The 24,955-nt window shown below is 35.9% G+C and overlaps 1 protein-coding gene across 14 annotated transcripts in view; it reads left to right on the forward strand.

Annotated features, from left to right (window-relative positions):
• MAP3K7 (mitogen-activated protein kinase kinase kinase 7) overlaps positions 1–23,457 on the forward strand; it is a 49,286-nt gene extending 25,829 nt beyond the window's left edge. For 3 of the 14 annotated variants that reach the window (XM_050893260.1, XM_050893268.1, XM_050893269.1), the window contains 6 exons: positions 2,561–2,641; positions 8,846–8,913; positions 14,624–14,732; positions 17,590–17,651; positions 18,202–18,317; positions 20,405–23,457. In XM_050893260.1, the coding sequence (XP_050749217.1) occupies positions 2,561–2,641; positions 8,846–8,913; positions 14,624–14,732; positions 17,590–17,651; positions 18,202–18,317; positions 20,405–20,585 (617 nt within the window). In that variant the 3' untranslated portion in view covers positions 20,586–23,457. Of the gene's footprint in view, positions 1–2,560; positions 2,642–8,845; positions 8,919–14,623; positions 14,736–15,121; positions 15,167–16,675; positions 16,763–17,589; positions 17,652–18,201; positions 18,318–20,404 lie in introns of all 14 variants that reach the window. The other 11 variants (XM_050893257.1, XM_050893258.1, XM_050893266.1 and 8 more) reach the window with 11 other exon arrangements.
• Positions 23,458–24,955: the final 1,498 nt, after the last annotated feature.

Below are 24,955 nucleotides of genomic sequence, written 5' to 3' on the forward strand. Positions count from 1 at the left end.
TTAAAGGATGTTTGGGAGATAGGCTAAGGAATTGGAAGGAAGGAAAGGAGGAAGGAAGATGTAAAACATGCGTAGTCTTACAGAAGGTTAATACCATTAGCCGTATGAAAATACTTTAACTTTTCATGTAGTCTTTCTTGTCCTTATTCATTGTGGCAGAAAATGGCTTCATTCATGGTTGTACACTCAACAAGTGTTTAATTGGGTACTTTTAAGGTTGCGGAAGAGATTACTTTTGTTGAATAGGCTTTTACCTTTTTAAAAAATCATTATGAGACTTCTAAATACCAGTCCTATTCCAAATGCACAACTTCCTCCTTTGCATCTGAAATAACGTTACTCCATCTCTGCTAGCATAATTATTTCTAAAATAACATTTCCTTCAAGGTTATTCCTATAATATTTTGAAATTAAGAGGTGGGTTTAAAGTTCAGCGTGTTCCCAAATCAGTTTTAAAATCCACTTTGACAGATTTCAGAAAGAGAAACATAGTTAGATTTTATTCATCAGATTAACAAAGCATTGGTATCTTTTGTTTAAAAAAAAAAAAAAAGCTACAGCTGTTTTGCCAGGTTTGCTTCAGGTAGCTATAAACTGTTGTGTCTAAACATTGAATCCTTGAGTGAATTGGAATTTATGTGTAAGTATAAATACATAATTTTATGGTGAAAGCAATCTTTATTCTTCCCAGAAGAGCGAATTAATAAAAATGTGTATACTTGGCAAACACTTTCTTGTCTCTTTTCTTCATCAAAGATATTGTTTGTTAATCTATGCAAACTTCAGATTTTAAGTTTCATATGTGAAACTCTTTTCTGTTATGGTATATAACCACAGATTTAAATAATCAAACAAAATTATTTTGGTTAGTCCAGGGTAATTTAGCTGTTCTAGTATTTTTCTACCAATCTGAAAATTAGGGTGATCAAGTAGCTGTAATTAATAAGGAAATATGCATCATTATGCCTTTCTTGTGCACCATAACTGTTTCATTTTTTGTTCTTCATTGTATTATGATTACTCCAGGATCTTGTTTTACTAAATACTGAAGTTACTCATGAAATAATATTTATCTTGCCCTAAACACTTTTTACTTTTACGTTCTTATTTTAAAGCCTTATTCCAAGATTTGTCTTTTGTATTGTCAGTTTTTGACTGGATGATTGTGTAGCACATCTCACCCTGAATATCTCTAAAGGTTTCCTAACACAGACAGCAGCTGTGTACTTACCTGATAATAACATCATGCTGGTTTTATTTTAAAATATGTCAGGACTCACTTTGGTCACTGACACTCTAAAGTCAATGTAAGTTTTTGACATTAGTGGAGATAACCTAGCCCTCCTTTGTGTGAGTTTTTAATTTTCCTGATTTGTCTTCCTTAAGTACATTGCTCTGAATAGCAATTATTATTTCAGAATATTCTAAGATTTTTTTTTTTATGACTGTAGGGTTTCTTTTTCTTGAAACAAAAGTATATATTGAACATACTAGTTGGTTTTTTTTTAAGAAATCACTTCAGGCAGTAGTGGACTGCTAGAAATTAAGTCAAACCCATCTGACTAATTTTTTCAAAAAGAGCTGAAACAGCACTGTATTGGTTTTGCTTCGTTTTTTAATCTTGTTAACTGCGTGACAGAAATAATATGCTGTGAACCTGAAAAAAATTGTGTGGCTGGGTGAGAATTGGGCTGTTAAGAGTAAATCAGGTCAAGAATTATTTAATCTTCTTGTTCCATCTATTGCTAGATTAAGTGTAAGAGTAAATCACATAATGCACGTCACCATTACTTATTAAATTTGAGATGGATATGCTGCAATGTTCTACCTTTGCGAGATGTATTCAGACTTTTCTCTAAAAGGGAACTATTTATCTTAAACTACACAAGTACTAAAATAAAAAATGTATGATTAGATTTTATTCCAAAGTACATAATGTTTCTTGAACATCATTCAAAAATGAAAAGGTTGGTAGTGATATCTAGTTTGCAAAACAAAAAATCTTCACTAAAAGGACAAAAGAATGGAAGGCAGGAATGATTGTCAAATGTAGTAAGAGTAAGCATTTTTTCAGACAGATGAGATTTCCTTTAAAAGGAGGTGATTTAAAGAAACAGAAGTACCCAACTATTAATCTTGTTTATAAAATAGTTTGTACCCAACACTGAAGAGAAAATGTTATATAAGTTCAGGCAATCAAGAATTTATTCTGAATATACAGGTGATCTGAAATAATTTAATTTGTTCTCACTTTGATAATTACATTTGGTTTTCCCTTCCTTGTTGCCATGCTGCTTTCTGTGTTTGACTTTTGTGTTGCTAACTGTAACTAATTACACGGTGTTGTAATGATGGCTAGTTCTGCATTTTTTGCTTTTTAACAGTTGCTTTACTACATGTAAGCATGAGTGGAAGGCAATGCAGTTTATTCTGCATGACACGTTTTTGCATGAACTATAGTTTAACCAAGTTTATGAAAAATGCAATATTAGGAATTTAATAATTTTGCTATTGCCATTTTAGTGTTTTGCATGTGTATTGTATATGTGTATTTTTTCAGCCTATTCCAAGCCTAAACGAGGCCATCGTAAAACTGCTTCATTTGGCAACATTCTGGATGTCCCTGAGATCATCATACCAGGTATCGCAGACCAGGTGAACGGGTCAATTGGTTAAGATGCCGGAATAATGATCAGACTGCTAAAAATACTTCTTGCTCCAGTTGCTCTGGGACAGAACTAGAAATTATCCCAATAATTTTTTCATAATGTCTCTGTAAAGAGGGGCATGATATTTTAGTACAAACTTACTTTTATCAGTAAAGTATTCAATCTTCTAGTTCGAATTTACTTTTATTGATAAAGGATTTTTTCCTTCATGATCTTGATGTTCAGAGTCATCTTGTAGAGCAAAACTATATATGCAGTCTTCTATTACAATACCTCATTTGGTGAAAATGCACTTGAATTGAAAAATTCTTGTCTAGGTAATTATCTTGCCCTGATCTTTGTTGTGTTTGAGCACCCATTTTTAATTGAATCAAATATTAGTAGAACAAAAAACTTAAATACATTACGTATAGAACTTCAAATCCACGTGATACTTGTGATTAAAGAAAATTAATACTTAATTTATGTAATTCTTATATTTGACTACACTTTTCTAGAACTAAAATGTGTCTGCATGAGGTATTTCTGTTGTGTTTAAGTTAATGCAACGTAAAATTATTAGGAGAGGCTTTTGACAGGAAGAAAATCAGTATAATCAGGCACCATAGCTGGTAATTTCAGTTGGGACTTTAATGAATAATTCCCATCTATCCCAAGTCTATATTTAGTTAGCAGCATATCGTTTTCCTTTCCCATTCCCTTTTTTGCAATCAAAGGGGATTTCTTTCTTTCATTTCATACTTCTCAAAGCCTAAAAAGAAGTATAATCAATCCCAAACTGTGGTAGGTATACCATTAGCGGGACGCAAGTCGCTTCAAAATGATTTGTCAGAGGCAGGAGATGCAAGTAATGGTATCTACTGCTAATCTAGAGATCCATTAAAAACTATGGACCCTCTACTCTAAATTTGTGTCATCTGAGGAAGTTTCCTTGTAAATCCTGACATTGTTTGGTATTTTAAAGTTGAATGCAAAAGATAATTTTGTACAAAAGTTTCTTTCAAATAACTTTATTGAAGTTTACATATAAAAATACAGAATGTCAAAAAGTAGACTCCAAAGAACAATAGCACTACCCATAAAAAGAAAACCTGTTTGGCATTGAGACTTACAAATTGGCAAGAAAGTTTACTAGTGTAGCTTTCCACTGTAATTTTCAAACAGTCCTGGCCTGCCACGACATAAATGAAATCCTGAGAGAGCAAGGAAAGAGAATGTGAAGAGATCTGTCAAGTTTTGCAGTGTCAACACATGATGAGAGCCTGGTAAATAAGCTCTAGAAGCTAACTGAGTGCCTCTTGTCTGTGCACACTTTGCATCTAACAGCGCTGAGGCTTCCAAGAAACCTTGAAACTTTTAGAGAATAATTAAAAAGTCAGTGAAATAAAATGCCATGTCGCTTTCACAAAATAGATTGTACCAGTCTATTGGTTTTACTTACTTAGGCAGAGGAAGTCAGTTAGATATTCTTCACCTGGACTATTTTAATTGAACTTGACAGGATGGGAATTCCAAGGTGAATTTGGAATAGATACAAGAGAAATAGCAACCTGTAGAAATGAAAGAAGGTACAGGATTGGAGCAAGCATGTTAATGATTTTTCTCAAAATTTACTCTTTAAGGTATTTAAGTCTTAAATAAGCGATAATAAAATTCACTGTTAATGCTTTATCAGAAGCGACTGTCCATGAAGAGGAGGATTAGAGTATCACATAGGGTGAATTTTGTTGTGACTGGGGAAAAAAAAATAGAAATAGGGTAAAATCCAGGGTCATGCACCATGGGTCAAACAGTTTCTTTTAATGAGATAACATGAGACTACACAGATGCATGCAGATTAATGCCAGGTGGTATGAGCCACTAATGTAATGCAGTTGTGAAAAACTGTGAAATCTTAGGGTTCATTTCCAGGAAAGATAAGGAAGCACTAACACTATTTACAGGCCCTTGTTGAGGTTTAATCAGGAATTCAACATACTGTTCTGGGCAGCCATATAAAAGAAACATATGTGTCCTCTGAAATAATAGCAAGAAGAGCTACTAGGATGGTATGGAGAGTATAAAGAAGAATCTGAAAGCATGGCTTTTTTAGCCCACAAAATGAAAGCTGAGAAATGAATAATTATTTTCTATAGATGAATCTGCAGCTAAAGACTAGGAAGAGAGAACTACTTAAGCTAAAAGACAGCATTGGCACTAGGGAAGAAAGATGTAAATTGTCTGCAAATAAGTCTGGGCTGTATATTAAAAGTTTTCTGGTTGTCAGAACAGCTTTCCCGTAAGAATCCCAAGGCCAGAAAGACAGTATAACACGGCCTATTTCTCACCTCTTTCCTTTCCTTGCTCTCTTAACACGCCTTTCCCCTTCTAGTTGTACATCCAAGACCCCAAACTGGCACCTCCATCTCGATCCCACCCCGTTACGTTCCTTAGCACTTCTGCCACATACCCAGCTCCTCCGAACTTCCCCGGGCACGTCCGTCAGTGGGGCGAGCAGCCCATCTCTGTCCACGGGGCAGCGCGAGTGCCAACCCAGCCTGTGCTGCTGCCTGAAGTTCTGCTGAGCACATGGTAAAGCAGCTGCTTCCCAGAGAGGGGAGGCACCACGCAGGCATGTTACCATGAGTCAGCTGCTTTGGGGCAGGGCTATTTTAGAAGTATGAGTACTACATCTGCTATCATTGGGGTTTTTCGTAATGTGTTGCCTCAGCTGCTTTTCATCCGTGAACTGATTATGCTACTGAGGTAGTAAAATACAAATTTTTATCAGTTGAAGGTAAAATGTTGGCAGAAGTGGAAGTTTTTAATATATATTTGCTCTTCTTTCTAAATAGGTTTAAATAAGGGTGAATAGAACTTTCTTTCATTTAAGATGCTGTTTTGTATTACTAGCTGACAAAACTTAGAAACTGAAAAACGGATCAATTAATTCCTTTTTTGTGTAACAACTTAGCAAATGAGTTTTCAGTGGTGATATCCTGCAACCAGATAGCCAAGGGAAGTATCAATTTTTTTTTTCAATTTATTATATAGATAATAAGCACCAACATTTTATTTTTGTAGGTATATATGAAAAATAAAACCCCTAGTAAGTACAAAAGGCTTAAGTAGCTATATATTTAAAGAAACAAAAAAAAAAATCGAAGTATAGTTTCTAATACGATCAACAAAAATAATCAGAACACCTTTTTGATACAAACCAGTCAAGCAGCATCTAGCAAATATACCTTCAAGTACAGCCTTTTCTTCACTGGCAACATTAGACATCTCATGCATATAGCTTGCATGCATTTGGCTTTGTAATTTTGTCATCTGAAACTGTGCCACAGCGTTAAGATTTTTATAGCATTGACACTGCATAAATGATTACTCAGGATAGACGCATTTTGTTGAGTGTCTTTAGAAAGTGGATAGGCATTATAGATGCTTTAGGTCTGTAATTTTTCCATCTACTTTTAAAACCAATATAAGCCAGAAATCCCACACATGTCTCCCCAGATCACTTCATTCTTCTGGAATTCAGATCAATGTTTTAACTTCTTTAAAATGTCTTCTAGCACTGTTACATTCACTGATCATCCTGCACTGTGAGAGGTTTGGGTCTTGTAGGTGTGTAAGGAGAGAGTACTGTGTGCAAATTAAGTGTAAAAGGAGACGCAAGTATCTGCTAAAGGGCAGGGAGAAAGAGTTCATAGCTGGTCGGGATATTTGGCGGGGGGGGGGCGGTGATCAAAAGCCTTAATAAGTTGTAGAATTTGTTTTTGCCAGAGTATGTGGGGCAGGACACGATGGAAGTTTCCTGTTCCTTTTGAAATTCATTTTAGAAAATAAACAACAATATGTGAAATGGGTTTTTTTGAGGCCAGGAAGTATGTTTGTGATGTTTGATTTTTGATCTTAGAATCCTGTAAACCACTGAAATCCTGACATAGTGCATCAAGCTACTGTATATCCTGTGCATTTACAAATCTCTTAGTTTTTATAATGAGAAAAAATCAGTTTTAAGTGGACGTAGAGGTAAGAACAAGATCAAAACTGTGAGAGGAAAGCATAGAGAAGTAGCAGTGATCATTTCAAATAAAGATTATATGTTGTATATTTTTCAATTGAAATTTGTCGTGAATCTGGAGCAATAAGTATTTGTTGATTCGTAGTCTGTTTCTGCTTTGTCTAAGCTATTTGCCAGATGTCTGCAGTAGTTATACTAATTAAAATGGCATTGCCTAGTAGAGCTTGCTCTTCCCTCATGCTACTAACTTGAAGATAATTCATTTAAAGGTGTTCATTTATTACAACACAGTAGTTTTGGCCCCTCTTTCTCCCCCGAGCGCATTTTCTTTTCTTTCTTGCACCCCACCCTGATTATTTTAACGTTTTGGCAGCCATGTTCTAATATTTCAGCAACACATGTGCTGGGTTCTTTAAATTCACAAATGTTGCTAATCTGAAATGAGAATTTCAGATATTTTTGCAAGCCTATTTCAGCTGAGCTAATTTTATAACAGTGTTGTTGAATGAAACTTGCACATAATTTTGTATCGATCGTGGGTGGATCGCCCCTATCTTGAGTATTGAGATGAGCTGTGGCAGCCAGATGAAGTATCCACAGCACAGAATTCTATTAATGTATAATCTTGTTTGTTAAATGATTAGGAAGTGAAAAAGTTCACTGCAAATGAACAAGTTCAGAAATTTTGACGTAGATTTCTCATTCACACGATCTCTAATATCAAAGTATTAAACATAATATAGCCACTGTTCCTTAGGTAAGTATATCCTTTCCCTGAATTTCAGAAGCAAAAGATCAAGACCACAGAAAAGTTGCAATTCAAGTTCATTTGTAGTCAGAGCACAGAATATATTCCTGTGCTAGAATCCTTCTTGATTTTCTTATATGCTTGTTTCTCATAGTATTTTCTATAAATTTTAGACTATAAAATGTCATGACAAATTGGTAAAGTGACACTGAGAATTTTGTATTGCTGTTTTGTGGTGATGTGTTGCTACATGTAATAGTACCTATATTTAAAAATTTAAAGTATGATACCATTAAATGTATTGATTAATATTAAATAGTCTTACATTTTTTTAGTAACTGTTGCAAATCAAAACACCTGTCAAGATAGGCTGTAGAGTCATATGGAAATGATGCTGAACAAGAAGTATCTAAAAGGTTAAAAATGCGATGCCTGTTACAGGGCTTTGAGTGAGCTGGGGTGGCTGTTGTGTGCAGGGTCGCTGGGCGAGGGGCTGCCACGGCTGCAGGACATGTTTCAGATGCTCCCCTCCAGTAGAAAAGTTACGTAATGCAGAGCTAAGAGCAAGAATTTTGAGCATTGTCAGCTGTTACTCAGGACATTTTGGTGTTTCCTTTTGGACAGCTGACCTGCTCTCAAGAGACAATATAAACAATCACCGTAATAAAAATCAAAGTAGCCAGGGAGATTCCGTTGCATAATCTCCTTTTATTTTTAAGGAGACTTGTTTCCTGGAAATGCCTTTGATTGTGTGTCAGTGTTAAAATTTAAACTGTTTTATGTAGCTGTCACTGGTGGATAATTGCTAACAGGTGGAAGAAGAGGAAAAGATTACAGCATTGTGCTCAGTAGGTTGATGGTGAGATGTGATTTAGCTGAACAGTCCCCTTTTCACACTTCTCAGAGCATGAGAATAGGACATAGTTTCCTTCATCTGAAGGAGACAAAGACCAGAAGGAAGCGCTTTCGCTTCTTAATTTTCGTGAGGGGAGTGGCATGCGCGCAGAAGTCCTTGCTGTGTTCCTTGAGCACGCCAAAGAGCAACAGGTTAACGCTGGCAGCCTGTTATCTTCGCGGTCTAGCTTTTAGAAATCCCCATAACGTAACGCACTTGAAATAGATGTCGTCATCAGCTCCTGCCCCGAGTACTAAGCCTGACCAAATACATGTGACAGAAGATGGTGGAGTAGAGTGCAGCAGCTATTCATGTGGTAGGAGTGGTTATTGTATTAGGGTATACTTTTTGTTGACAGGCCAGCATGTTTTGAGTTAAAATTCTGCAGCTGTCTCTCTCTTCCCCTCTCTCACTTTCTCTCTGTGGATTTGTACGAATTCCAAGCTCCTCTGCAACAGTCGCACCCTTCTTATTTTGTTCTGAATAGATTTCACTGGTTTGTTTTTGTTTTGTTTTTTTCCCAGCAGGAAACGGACAGCAGAGACGCAGATCCATTCAAGATCTTAGTGTTGCTGGAACAGAGTCCAGTCAGGTAACGTCTTTCTCGTCTCTTCTTTATCTTTCAGTAAAGTCAACACCGAATCTGTACAGGGAAACGGGTCTGGAAATTTTCACCTTTGATGCTTTCGTAGAAATGATGTGGAAGCTTGGCAGACTGTCGTGTCGTTTGTATTGCATTTAAATGAGATTCCATGAGGGTAATCTATGAATGAGCTCTAGATGAGAAGTGTTTTCTGTATAGCTCATGCAGCATTTATCATTTTTATGTACACATAGTTTTTGTGTACCACTTAATTTGGCTGAGGGCAGATGTTATGCAGGAAAGCCTTTTCACCTCTCTATATGTAGAAAACAATTGTAAGTACTACTTACGATTGTCTGAAGCAGTTATACATACATTAGACTCACTTTTTGCATAAAAATAAAAAGCATGTGCATCAGTATTATAAATGTATTTATTATCAGTCTCTGAACCCTGAATAGTAACTTACAGTAGTATCTCTCCATTTCTTGTGAAAGGTTTACAGGAGGGTGCTGTCACAAAGTTTTGTTTAAAAAAAAGACTATCTCAATAAGACATTTTATAATAACATAGCTTCTTATCTAGTATCGTAAGTGCCATGGTAACATACACAGTGGTATGCTACATAAAATTGAAATTAAACTAAGAACAAATTAAACTAAGAACATGTTAAATGAGAAAAGTACAGCTAATGTTTCATTCAGATGTGTTTATTTTGTGTTTTTAATTGCCTCGTTGTCTGTTTCAGTAATTCAAAGAGGCTATTTGGTCGTTCGTGTGAATTGGCAATTTTGAGATCCCTGCTATTATTTGGATGTGGGAAACTGGAGCTTAGCATATTTGTCAGGTTAATCAGGTTTCCATATTAAACAACCTACTGCAATAATCTAAAATAGGTGGTAATTTTGGGGGTGTGTAGTTATCAGGGAGATCAACGTTTGATCCTTCTTTAATTCCATGGAGTGTGATAGCCTCAGAAACCTCATCAATCCCCCAGGTATTATTAGTAGAATTTACTATGTACATCTAGCAGAAAATAACAAATGAGTCTTAAATACATTTTAATATCTTCAGAGAAGACATGTTTGTTAGAAAGAAATAAATCTGCAAAATTTAGTAAAGAAATAGATTAGCCTATTCAGTTAATCGTAGAACTAAAATTACGCAAGACTTGGGGAAAAAAAATTAAATAACAGTACATCAGTTATACCAAATTGCACTGATTGATGTATGAATGTATTTATAGCTTTTTTTATTTAAAATTTTTCATTCTGTTCATTTTAATGAATGGTTAATATTTAAAAATAGAGAATTTCAGTATTTACTTCATATCTTAATAACTATTATAATAATCTTTCTTTGGAAGCTGCTCTACTACTTGTATGGATGTTATACCTAAATTATCCTTGCGACCAGGAGGATACAGAAAAGTTTTTTTGTTTACCTCACCAATTTCTGATTAGGGTCTATAGAAGTACCAGCATCACATTTTACTTTCTGGCTTCTGATAGTGTACATAGTGGAAATCTAAGTGGAAGAATTACAATTATCTGCTTCTATCTTGCAGTTTTTGGAAATGTTATGATAAAATCTGGAAAACATAATATTTTAACAGGCATGAAAAATGCACTTTGGAAGAAATTTTTGCACTGTCCATATAAACGAATAATGAATTTTCATCCCCTTTTTGGTGTGAAGAGATAGAAAAGTCTGCTGAAACTAATGCTAACTTTTGACATACATATGTTTGTACATTTTTTTAAAAAATCAATTGGAAAACAATGAAGAAAGCAAGCACAATGTAATTATGGCAAGAAACTTAAGATTACTCTTTATGCATTTCTATAGCTCTGGACTTCACTGCCTTGAATTTTTATTAAAAATCTTGAACTGCTATCCATATAAGCAATCTACTAGCCAAAGCAGAAGAAACATCTGTGACTAGCGTAGCTCTGGTCAGTTTATCATATTTCCCCATGTGCACCATACCATGTATAGGTTATCCTTCTAATGTGAAAATCCCCTTCCCCCTCCCTCCCTTCATTGCAAACATCCTTCTTGCCCACATTCCATTCTCCTTTACACCCACCCTGCGGCACAGCCTTCTTCACCAAGCCGCCATGGCACTGCGTGCCTCTGCTCCCGCACCCAGCCCTTGTAAGCCCCTATCCCGCTCAAAATTGAAGGATTGCCACGGTGCTGCTTTTCTTTTTTTTTTTTAGCTCTTTGACTGACACACTAAAGCTGATCAGAAATCTTTTTATTAAAAGTGTTTTTCCTCAAAATTGCTGCTGTGTCAACAGAAAATGATTCTATTATAACAATTTCTTTAATCAGAAGGTTTTTCCAATTCAGAGTGGAATTTTTGTTAAAGTGGAGGAAAACACTGGACTTGATAATAATAAATATACCAAAGTTTGGGGTGCTTACCTGAAAGGGTAGGCCAAGACTCTTGTCTCCCTGCTTAACTGCTGTTCTGTTTTAATTTGACCTTCTTGTATGTTTTATGATTGTATGTCTATTTTCTTTCTGTGTACTGTTAGAAGAAGTTTTTGTGTGGTTTGTGTGGCTGATGATTACTATTTTTATGTTGTTGAGACACTTAAGGAGTTTTTCAGTATTGCTCTTACTGATGTTATCAACAGCAGACAGTAATAGTGCTTTGCAGATGATTTTACTACTCAACTGACCCTTTTACATCAACAGTTTAGATAGGAAAATATGCTATGCTGAAGGTTTTCCATCATTGGATCACCCGTTGGAGTGGTTCGGTGTTGAGAACATGTTTAAGTCCAATTTTTTTACAGATTTCTCTAGTGCTTGGTGACCTTAGACTGCACCTTACTCCAAGTGACATGAGCAGCACTGATGCAACCCTCTCTGTACAGTCCAATGCTACATTTCCATTTGTTTCCATCCATATACTGTGATGCTCTCTTCATTTTTCCACATAGTTTTTTTTTTTGCACTGAATTGTTTCTTCTGCCTTTCCATTTCCCTGTACATGCATTTTAAAACATTGTATTGTGCCGTCTGTCCAGCACTACTGCTCTTGTCTAAACACCTTTGTAACACAGAAACAGATGTGCAGACTCTGAACTGCAGCCATAAAAACTTTTGGGGGTTCGAAGGAACACAGCGAACCTGCTGTTTACACTGGGTAGAGTCTTTACAGAATTTGATATTTTATGCGATACTGAGAAACATATTTGGCATAATCACTCAACTGCAGGTTGTGATCAGATGCCTAGTAAAGTATCCATGTCGTTGCCTGTGTATCTTTTATTGCGTTGGTTGTTTCAGTACATCATCCTTCACAGTGCTATCATAATATCAAAACTACTTCTTTTAAACCTTTTGTTTTGTTTGGTTTGGTTTTTTGGTTTTTTTTTGTTTTGGTTTTTTTGTTGGTGGTGGTGGTTTTTTGTTTAATAACTGTTGCTGGGCCTTCATAACTCTTACAGTTTACTTTGAAGTGGAAAAAAAATTTAATATTAAAGAAAACCATGTACTGTATTGAACAGTTGAGAAGCAAGATCAGAATGTATGTGCCCACGTGCATGCTAGCTAAGTGTGATAATTTGGGGAATCTGATATTATACAGATGACTCATTCTGCCTGTGAAATTGTGAAACTGGTCACAGATACACTTTTTTTTTTTCTCCCCTTTCACGGCGAGATAAAATCCAGAGATGAGAAGACAGGGCTAGTAATGATGACTTTAAATTGAGTTGCCCATTTAAATTAAACTTTACGGGGGGATTATTCCTCAGAGCACACCAGCTTTTTCAAGACTGCAAGTCTTTGAGAAATGGAAGCTAAGAAGCTAACAATGCCATGTGGGTTTGGCCACCTGGCAAAGGTGATTTGAGAGTAACCTGATAACAAGTCTGAGTGTACTGAGATACCTGGAGGGAGCAAGGATGAAAGGATACCTGTGAAAGGGTAGCAGAAACTGATTGCTGAAGAACAGTCACTGGCTTACCTGTCAGAGGGGCTGGTGTCCAGGAGACCTAAAGCATCGCACTCAACACACGCTCAAATGCTGTAATCTAACAGGTGTTCAGTTTTGGGAACTTCCCTTGGACTTTGCAGTGCTTTTTAGATATGCTTCAGATAAGAATCCTTCATTTCTATCTCTACTAATTATGTCTAAATAATGTTATCAAGGAAATGGTTTTTTTCTGTTGATGGATCAAAACAATCTGGTACAGCAAGCAATCTAGTACTGCATTGAGAAGTTACTGTAACTAGAGTACTTCTCAGGTGCCCTTTGCTGTCAACTGTAGATACTCAACAAATCTCTTTTCGCTTAAAGGACTTAGACGCTGTTAAAAGTGTTTGCTCTGTCTTCTGACTTTTCACATCAGCAAAGTGCGTTTATCATTCATATCTGAGGACCCTGACAGTAAGCAGTAAGCTTGGCAACTTAAACCTTGCTTAATGTCAACAAAGACTCCAACACAAAAGCTTCTTCAAAATGTCTGATGCTGTCATTCTGATAATGTCATCCATCGGATTATTTCTACAATAGTTTATTGCCCTGTTTCTGGCTACTAACATAAACCACTAAATGGTTAATAAAAATTATAGGAGAAACGTAATACAGTTGAAATAATGGATATTTCAGTGTGTAGAATCTTTTTACTCTTTGGATTGTTACTTGACTGAAATCCTGGCTTTTAAAAACTAAATTAAGATAGGATGTTTGGAAATTAGAATCATAAAGAAACACAGTTTCCAGATAATATATATATTTGAGTGCTTCTTTTGAAAAATAGGGACATTTGATTAATCATTTCATGATAAATACACCATATTGAAAATAGTTGTATTTTAATAGCATCTTTTCTTTTTACTTCATTTTTTTCCTGCAAAACTCGCTGGGGTTTATAGTCCGAAGTCCTTTACTGTGTTAATTTTATGTCAGTGAGGGGTATATGAAATACAAGAACATATATTTTAAATAATGATTCTGAAAAAGAAGCTCAGTAGAATAATGAAGTCTGTATTATGTTTTTGCGCTTTGGTAAACAAGAGGATTGGAGGAGTCAAGCTGTATATAAAGGAACTTCCTGCAGATTTTTGTTTTAGTTCTTAATTTTCTTTGTGAGAGAGAATGTACTCATTTTCTAATTGCTTTGGTTTGATTGATCGTTTTTGATTAAACACTTTTTTCATGTTTTCTGAAGATGAATCACATAACCTAAGAACCATAAGAAAACTGTAAATTAATACACTGCAGTCCAGTGCAGTTACTAAGCTGCATTCCTTTAGGTGAATATAGTTCCATTCATTGATTAAACATTGGAAACAAACTTTATTTCTTCCTTATGTTATGGAGCTGCTAGATTTCACTGAATGGTGGTGTGAAAATTACTAGACATAGTGACACGCTTTTATATAAAGATCTTGAACACATTGTTCAGCACTGCTTTTTATTATGCTGAATAGCCAACTTATATCCATTTCTTTTTATACGGTAAAGATGAGTAGAAATGAGGATGAAATTATCCCTGCAATGCATGTAAAGTTTATCAAACTGTCTGGAAAGCTTTCAGGGTAAAAGCTTGGGGAGGAGGGTGTTTGGGAGGGTTATAGATTCAGGTTTCTTCAGGTTTATGTTTCTTTCTAATAATGTTTTTTAAAATGAACCCTTCAAAAAAATCTTCTGTTAACTTTTCTTGTCATTTTATTTTGTTTTCTTTTATCATTTCAGGAGAGTAGAAACAGCAGTAGATCATCTAGTCCTAGTGTGAGAATGATCACTACCTCGGGACCAACCTCTGAAAAGCCAACTCGTAATCCATGGACACCTGATGATGCAGGTAGTCCTTTGTTCATTAGTTAACTTTTTGCCTGTAAAAAATGTAAAATATTTATTTGATTACACTGTGGGTTGTGTGCCTAGACATTAACAAAATCAAGCAGTGAAAGTCACAGTCCATTTTAGTTCTGCTTAAATTAAATCATTACATTACTGCTTCGTTTTGCACACTGGCTTTAAGAACTTTTTTATATAGATTGTATTAAGTTACATAAACTTGTAAGCATTTTGCTTGTAAGAAAGTACTGTACATATGCAGTGATAATAGTATTTAATGCAGATCTTTTAGCACCAGTTTTTGACTAGTGTGGTTTTGGGGAATTAGGGGAATAGAGCTCTAAGAAATCTTAGAGCATTTTAGTCTTGTGCATTTGTATTATGAATGCACAGTTAAAGCTTTCATTGCTCTGACTTCTGGAATGAAATGCTACGTAGGTGAGTATCAGCTGAAATACGTTAATTCTATTTTTTATGTGTTGTAATTTTGCTTATGCAGAATGTACATGTGCACACAATCTTACTGTTTTTAAATGAACTAACAAGTGTGTCTGCAGAAGTGTTGTAAATACTTCTACTGTAGCATCAGTTCTTTTGTTATGAAATAGGATTAAGAATGAACATAATTTAATAGTTGAATTCAGTTTTAAAAGTCATAATGCACTCCATTATGAAAAGAACCAGTACTGGACTGCGTGAAAACAATGGATCCCCACAAATTCCTGTTTCGAATATAAATAAGAATTACATTTTTGTTACCAAAATGTACATGTTGAATCTTAAACTTAGTCTCAGGCTGGTACCTCATAGTGCCTCAAATTCTGAAATCTTTTTCTTGTGATCCGTTTCATCTTTGGCTGATCAGACTCTTTCATTCTTTTCCTGTAACCAGTTGCAGAATGGAAACTCACATGTGGACTGACTCTTGCACAAGCATATATATACACACACACATGTATATATACAAGTGTGTATATATATATATGCAGACTTGTATTTTACCAAATATAAGGTGATTCTGTATGTAAGATGTGTACTTTTCCTTTTTTTGCCCCCTGTTTTAGTGGGAGAAGGGCAACATACTCTTGTATTTTGCTTCTGTGCTTTCTTCTTTCTGTCCATTGCCACTTTGCCTGTTCACACTCTATGCCTTGTCACTCATAATTTCCCAAAGCCCTTGCCCACTGCCACAGCCCACCCTGTGCCTTCTTTTGTGTAGCATGCGTCCTGAGTTGCTTTAGGCAGTGAACACTTACGGGAATTGCTGCCTTGCACAGAAGCAAGCTCTTACCCCAGTCAATAGTTCATTGGGAACTGAAAATTGCTAATCGTATGCCAGTGCAAAGGCAGTTTGTCCCAAGTCTTTGGCCTTAAATGCAGCACAGCACTAGAGCTAGAAGTCAGGTCCATTTTCTGGCCCACAGAAATCGCTCACCTTATACTCAGGTAAATACAGAATGTACCACATGTATATTTTTTCTAGTTAGGCTTATGCAGTCCATGAAGAAAGAATTGTTTGAATTTCAAAAGAGAGAAATAATTTTAGTTTTCTGTAAAAGAGGGTACGTTTTTAAGTTCATGAGGCAAAATGATAAAATGAGGATGCAGCCGAATCTGGTCAATCACAGGAAAAGTTACAGTTCTGTGACACAGTGCTGAAATGCTCGGGAATGTAATCTGATGTATTTTGCATGTATTGATGTATTTGAAACATTGCAGTAATTCCTTTGCTGTAGCAGTATTCCATATATGGCAATAGTCTAATGTAGGGAAGGACTTTTTATATTGTTCTCATTTAAGATACTGTGGTGATTAAGTCTCTGGTTTTAGGGTTGGTTTTTTGTTTTTTGTTTTGTTTTTTTTTTACCACCTTCCAGTTTCCTTACAAGCATACACTTAACCACTTTTTCTCCATTCCCACCCTCTTATTTCTGTTTCCTTTTGAAGCTGCTCTTGGAGATAGCATAGTCTTTGAGGGCAACACCTTAGTTTCTCTACCACGACTACTCTGTGGCAGGTGCTTTTGGGGTATGGGTAAGCAGCCCCTTTTTTTTCCCCACCTACCCTCCTCCATATAATCCTCTAGTAGCAATAATACAGCTATAAAATCAGTAGTTTCTCCATGTGTCCTTACTCCTATGTGTCTTAAAGCTTAACAGTAACCTTGTGATCCTCAGATTGTGGGCTACCAAAAGATAGGATCTATAAGAATTCAGAAACGTGTTAAATCTGGAATGAAAGCACTAGAGAAATCCAGAGTAACTGCAGTGTAAGAAGAGAGCAGCCAGGCCCAGGAGATAGATTGGTTATTGGGTTCCTTGCTACCCACAAAGTATCTCTACAGAGCAAAGAGGATGCCCTAGAGCATGTTGTGAGGAAGATACTTACAGACCTCACTGGGAGCAGGTTTCAAAACTGAGCAGGAGGTTGTGCTTATTTTATTTTGGCGGAGCTGGTTTGCACAGCTTCTAATTTTAAAATCATTAGATGCATGGGCTGGCTGGCTGATCCTTCATAAACAAGAATGAAATGGCAATTTTTTTATAAATAGAGAACATGATTGCAAACTGTACAAAAATAGTATTTTTAAAATCTATATGCTGTTACATAGCTTCTAGAAGTGTAGGATGATAACCTTAATCTTTATTTCTTCTTGGTGTGATAGACCATACTTTTGAAGTTCTTAACTTTATCAGAAAAACAAAATGATTCATCTGCCTTGGGATTGGAACACCGCTATTTCCATTTGCCTTTCCACATTCAGATTGTGTATTGTGAAATGATTTAGAATTCTTGGTTTTGTCCTATAAGAATAGAACTAACTCTGAAAATACATTAAAATTTTCTTGGTATTCTTACAGAGACCAATGGGTCAGATAACTCCATCCCAATGGCATATCTTACATTAGATCATCAGTTACAGGTAATAAATGTATGCTTTATTAGATTCTGTATCTTGCATTTCATTCTAATGTGTGAATTTGGGGCTGCAAAATATAGTGCCGCATATTTACCTGTGTTTATATTCTGTCTAACTTTTGACCAAGGCTAAAAAAATATATTATGTAATCTGAGATTGGTTGACTCAGATTTGATCAAGCTATTAAAAACAAGCCCTGGGAAACATGATCCCTAAAACCAAATGTAAGCTGAGTTTGCCTGTCAAAATAAGACATTATTTGCTTGAGTGTTACTGAATTAAATTGTTGTATACGCTTTATTTGTTGTGTGGGGGATTAAACACTACTTTGATTTTTGTGAGAGAGAGAGTATCAGATTAATAACTGCAGATTTGAGGTTTGAGTCAACTTTGACATCAGTGCAGTGACATTTTCCAGGGCATGGTTTAACACTTATTTTTAAAAGCTTACTGGTTTTTAAAAGATGTTATAAATACACTGCAGAGACATTCTAACACACTATATACTAAGATATCAGTTCATTAGTTTTTAACATGTCTGATTTATTTTCAGCCTCTAGCACCATGCCCAAACTCCAAAGAATCTATGGCTGTGTTTGAACAGCACTGCAAAATGGCACAAGAATATATGAAAGTTCAGACAGAAATTGCATTGCTGTTGCAGAGGAAGTAAGTGAAATGTGTTTAACCTTTTCTATTCTTCTGTATGTTTCTTTTACACAAAGTCTGTTATCTGTGACTATTATTTCTGGCTTTATGAAGTAACATTTCATAGGGCATAATTATTTTCCAGCCTTAATCTCAGAAATACTGAGCTGCTCAGTACAGGTGAGATATTTAGAGCAGGTAGTTGAAAGTTTTAATCAATATCAAGACTCGTCTTCTGGACCAGTCTTACTTTAAAGTGTGTGGCACATCTGTGTATGTGACATACTAGTAATGTTTGTTTGTATCATCTCAAATGAAAGACCTGGACTGCTGAGGAACCTTGGAATTTTATTTCCAACGCTGTCCAGTAAAAGATCTTCAACTGTAATTTGTAGATAATGGCTTGGATAATGGATTATAGAATTTTGAGTAATATGTCAGTTACTCATTTTGCAGTTAGTTTTTATCTTATATCTGAATTTTGTCAATCATCACATTTACAACGGTATTATCAACACACATCTTACATTTTTCTACCAGGGGTTTAGGACCTAATACTTAAAAGACGTTATGTACCTTCTTATCCTTGTGCGCTAGAAATAAACTCTTTCCTCTTACATTGTGTATACATGTAAGTGAAGCAACTGCATGTATTGTTGGATTAGGGCCAAAGTGACTGCTGATTTAGAACTTCAGTTTGCAATACGTTCTGTTGTGTTCTGCTTCTCATCATTTCTGTTTCCTGATGCTGGGGAGCAGTTCTGAGAGGTCGTATGTACTCCCATGCTAGACCAAGTAACCAGCTTGTTACCCACCAGTGTCTGAGCCACTGCAGGCAAGCGGTTGTTAACGAGGAGCTTGTCTTGGTGTTTGTGGATAGCTAATGAGAAAAATGTGTGTATAAAGCTCTTGTACATTAGAAATAGCATACAGAGCGGGGGAAAAAGCTACTGTAAGATCGACCTTCTATCATCTATTCGCTTTTGGCTTAACATCCTGAGAACAATTTTTTTTTTCAAGCGCAACTAGAATTTTTAGACTTCATGAGGAGATACTGAAGCTAGCATGAGGATCTTAATTTTGGTTTTATTTCTGTTGTCCCTAAGGGTCAATAAATTATATAAAACTGTGTTTCTGTTTCAAAACTGTTAATTCTGTACCTTTAGATTCCTACTTCATCTTTTTTCCTAGGAAGTCTGCATACACATTTCTCCCAAACTGTTTTTTCTTAGTCAGAACATAATTGCACATAGGTGTTAAAACAAAAAATAGTGTTGTGATTGAGGAATTTAGTGCTGGTTAAGGTAGTTAATCGTTCTGTAAAGGTTGAACTAATAAGTTTTCTTTAACTGTAATTACAAATCATATGGCAACAATTAATTAACATGAACTTTCTCCTCTACTGTTTTGTTGCTAAAATATTGCTGGCAGCTTGCCTTCTTGTCACCTCATAAACAAATAGTAAAACAAACTGCTACATCAGTTTTTGCAGAATAATATATAGCAAGTTTATCAGTGTGTTTGTTCCTCTAAAATTGTTGCTAAAAAACATATCGAACACTTACGGCATAAATTAAGTGAAATAACAGTTACAAAAATAATTTGCTTGATTCTGCTTTTCCACTGCTTTAAGAAGTTCAAGTCCAAATAGAAAACAGCTAAGAAGTTACAAACTTTCACTAAAAAGTTACCAAAATTATTGCAATTTTGTCTTTTAAGTTGCCTTTTGAGTTTTTAAATGTACATATAGTTAAGCAAAATTAGAGTTGAATGTATTTATGAAATTCTGTGTGGATCCTTAGATGTTTTCCTGTGACCTATAGAACTACGTCTGAAAGGCATTATATGAAGGACAATTTTAGAGACTGAGGCTATGGCTTGCAGCTATTTTAAAGTTTCAATGTGGATTTGATTTGGAAGAGAATTTTTCGCCAGACTACAGTAAAGAATAAGATTTTTTTTTGTCAACTTTTTTTTTCTACGAAATATCACTAGCCATGAGTTCAGACTGATAATCAAATACTCATTTGAAACACCTGAAGTCATCTATACACAGAAATAGAAGTAGATTATAAATGCCAATTACTTTTTTTTTTTTTTAATTTTAGACAAGAACTAATAGCAGAACTGGACCAGGATGAAAAAGACCAGCAAAATACATCCCGTCTGGTACAAGAACATAAAAAGCTGTTAGATGAAAACAAAAGTCTCTCAACTTACTATCAGCAATGCAAAAAACAATTAGAGGTCATCAGAAATCAGCAACAGAAACGGCCAGGCACATCATGATTTCCTGGGACCTTTCAAATGAAAAATATGCACAGAAAAGACTGATATTTTTTTTATTGTTATTATTATCCCTTATTATGAGAACTCATGAGTGTTAGCTTCTTGGTGTGATCTGTATTTGTCTGCTACACTTAACATCATTTAATTTTCTTTTTCCTATGGTGGACATCCAGTTCAACAGGTTAATCGAATAAGGTGAGAAAACAGTGACTTGAATTAACCAACAGCCCTCAATTTAAAGCAAGAACAGTGGCTGTATGCATGCTCCTTGTGTGAAGGCTAGCCTAACAAGTGTTAAAGTGGCTGCTAAATTGTAAGATCTTGTCTTTAGTTTTTGGTGTTACCTCGATAAGAGCAAAACAAAAACTTTCCTGTTTCAGAATGGTTTTGTTCCAGTGTCTCATCTCAAACTATTAATATGATGATTATTTTCAGGACTTAAACATGCACCAAGCTGCAGAGGTGATGTTGGCTGACCAGAGTAATTCATGATGCGTTAGTGATGCCTTTTACCTGTAGACGTAGTGTATTTTTTCCACATGCAAAATGGTAGGCAAACTGATGCCAGCATCCTTGGTTCAGTGCTTGATAGCCCTGCATTTTGACTAATATATTTCTTGTAATCTTGCATTCATAAAATATTTGAAGTAAAAGGCTGTATTTTCTTTACTTTCTTGGGGGGAATGACATGCAGTTTCATTTAGTTACTGGGCAAGAGTTACGAAGGTGGTTCACTGGGCAAAGTTGGTCCCTTGTATAAAAGAGAGAAAGAATCAAAAATGTGTGAAAGTGTGTTTTAGACCTTTAAAGCTTTTGTCCCTGTAGCATCTTTGGAAGGAAATTCAGAAAGCAAATTAATACAAAACTTTAAATACTTGCTCCCTTTATACCACTTCTTGAATTTTTTTTTTCTTCTTACAACTTATTTGCTGAAAAGCATTTACCATAAATGTAAATAAGTTTGTTTTAGATAGGGAGAGAAGGGTTTGGGGAAATGAATTTATTTTAAAAGGCAAATTATGGAATGGAGTTGAGTATGCAAATAGCGGAAGCTATTAAGAAAATGAGGGAAATGGCTTAGATCTCCATCAGGAATCTCAGTTATTCCACTCATTTGAACATAGTTCAAAGGAAGTCCATCACAGAATGCCTGCTGCCTTTGTGACTGAAGAATTGCATTTAATGAACTCCAGTAGAATATGTAATGATCAGTGTCATTATTTACCATTATTACGTGGGAGAAAATAACTACTTGTTTACATTGCAGATTGATTAGTTGGATTATGAATTAACTTTTAACTGGTACAAAAATGAGGCACTTCTAAATATGATGAGAAATTATTCCTTACATAAGCTCTTGGTGTACTCAGTTGTGGGTGGGGTTTTAATAACACTCTTTTGCAAAAGGAAAATAGAAAATTGAAGTTTAGCTGCTGAGCCCTCAAAATATAAGAGAAGTAATCTGAGATTTGACTTACGCTTATTTCAAATGAATAATTATTCATAAGAGCCCATGAGCAGAACTTGGAAAAACATTAAGGGTAAAAACCTCACAGTATTTTCTCTTCCCCTTCCTGCCTACCTGATAAAAACCATTAATACTATTGTGCTTATCTGTGAACAACAAAGACACTGAACAGTGTCATCCTGTCTTGAAAATAAATCTGTTGTTGGCAAACCTTTGGGAGTTAGAAACCATTCCCTCATTTTATTTAAATAAAGGAAGGGTTATCATTCCCAAAACCTTAGCAGATAATTTGATTAGTTAGCTGAAACTGATATTGGGATCAAGTTACGGGCACACATATTTATAGCAAAATGTAATTGGCAGAGAAAATAACTGTAGTATTAGGAATAGCACAAGTTATCCAAAGCATTGCTGTTCACATACATCTGTCCATCTACCAAAATGGACACACGTGGTGATCAGCAGCTTACTTAACATATGCTGAAGCATGAAGTAGAGCAGCATAAAGACTAATGCTCAACTTCAGATGCATGGTTGATAATTACATACACAAAATCATTTCCCAGGACAGTTTTTACAGTTCGCCTTGTCATAACTTAATGGTACATAATACAAAAGTCTGTTCTAACAGTTGCTTATGACTTTTCAGGGTTTACATTAAAAAGGGTCTCAGATAGTAAAATAAGTACTGTGCTACCATGCACTGTTGAACTTGGCTCCATACAATAGTTAGGTTATATTGCTCTTGTAATTGTCAAAGGGAATTTGGAGTTTGATCTTTTGCCTTCAAATTGTCCCTTTCTTAATTCCACCAAAAATTTAAAAAGTATTTGCCCAGATTTCTCAGTGAAGTGTTCTGTGTGGCAAAATCTGTGTATCATTAAAAAAACCCGATAAGGGTAGAATATAGCAGTTTGGGCTAAAAAGAGTTTAACAGCTTAACTTTCAGTGACCTTTATTATTTTCATAAGGCTCTTGTTTTAAAGTTGTTTACAAATGTACTTTTATTTTTCTGTTAAACTATCCGGAGTGTTCAGGAATTTTTTCATGTACTCTTTTGTCCAGTTAAAGCTGTTCCTCTAATAATGGAGGTGAAACATCTAGTTTTGTCTGGGCACTGCCTTCAGAAAAGGTAACAGGCTCTGCTTTTTGTTACAGTATGTGTTCTGTAAGATATTGTGTAATTGAAAGTATGCTTCTGTACACTGCAGTTCTGCCAAAAATGCCTTTTTTTTTTTTTTTTAGCTTTTGGGTTTTTTTTCTGATGAGAAGTTGAAGATTGTAATTCAAAACTTGTACATAAAATGGTGAATGATTTCATATGATTCAGGAATGAGCAGTGTGGCTTTCTGCTACAGGGTTTTACTGCGTTGTCAGGAATCTAATTAATAAAAGCTGAGAGACTTCCACAAACATGTAGTAATGCCCCAACGCTTGCCAGGGCATCCTTGATCTCCGATGGAATCCCACACAGGGTGGGGGATAATCATCATGCAGTTGTTCCCACTGCCGAAAGAAAATTCTTCTGCTATTAGCTCTTCCCTTCCTGTGTGCAGAAGTAGGGTGTAGGATGAATAGTCCTACTCATAACTGAGTATCAAGATATTTTAAGAATGTCACATCTTTCATACGGATGTTCCGCAAAAAGATAAGCGCTCATCTTTCGTTGTTCGGTTTGGACAAATTCCATTCCCTGGAACTTCTCTATTTTGCTCATAATGGATTTTACTGCTTGAGAGTTTCCGTTGCCGTACCACAGACAGAGACAACTCCTTAACTGTCTGCTTGCCTGTGAAAAACACAAAATCGTGCTTCAGATCTGTTCTGAGCTGCTTTGAACAACTCGGCCGTTTCAGATGCCCTGCTCCAGCCTGCAGGAAAGTTCGAAAGGATAAGGGCGAAAAAAAGGTGCGGCACACTCGGCCCCTCAAAATACAGATTTCCCTGTGGTGAACTGGTTGAAGAAGAGGATCTTACGAAAGTAAGCCTGTGTATGTGTATACGCACACATATACACACTGTTACGTACTTACGTAGGTATAGGTGTAGAAAGCTGCATATATCAAATCAGAATTGATAGATGTCTTTTTATTTCCAAAATCTAGGCTTTCTGTAGTTAGCTTTTATTTACTTTAATAATGTCGCTAGATGAGTGGTGCTCTAAGCCTGTGAGGATCAAGTTCTATAGAGACAGATGAATACAGGTGTGTGTATGTGAGAGTGCATCAGTTATTTTCTGTGCCCATGTAACCCTTTTCTGCTTCTTGCAGGGACAATTCAGATCTCCCACTGCACTTGGACAGATTTGCTACAAATGTTTTGACTTTGAACCTACATCCTGACTCTGGTCATGGAGGGGTTCTTAATGAAAGAGCAAAACTGAATTTAGACCAAATACTTTACATTTTTAATTATTAATAAAATACTGTCTTAAAATACTTAGAGCACTGCTAATCCTAGAGCTTTAACCTGAACCAAGTATTAATGAAAAAAAAGGTTTTTATTCATAGCTGTGTGCTTTACACTTAGTAGCTAAAAATGTGAGATACTCCAAAGGATAAAATAGGCTTGTGTTCACATAATTACACATGCTTTGTCGATAGCCCCCTTCTGACTTGCATAACGGGAGCCTAGCTACTCTTATGATTGGGAACTGTTGCCTTTTACGGATGGAAAGAGAGGAGCAGATCATTGCATTGTAAGAAGTTAAAAGCATATCCAGCCTTGTGAAGCAAAAGGCACTGGGAGAGGCAGACCTGGATGCGGGTGGAGTGGAGCCCCTGCCTCCTTGGTGTGAGACCACAGCTCTTTGCCGGTGCTGGGTGAGATGGGGGGGTGACAGTGCACCCCGACTGTGGCTCCCTAGCAGTGCGCAGACTGCAGCTGTGAGTTCTGGCTTCCC

Source organism: Gymnogyps californianus, chromosome 3 (genome assembly GCF_018139145.2).
Source record: "Gymnogyps californianus isolate 813 chromosome 3, ASM1813914v2, whole genome shotgun sequence".
Taxonomy (NCBI): domain Eukaryota; kingdom Metazoa; phylum Chordata; class Aves; order Accipitriformes; family Cathartidae; genus Gymnogyps; species Gymnogyps californianus.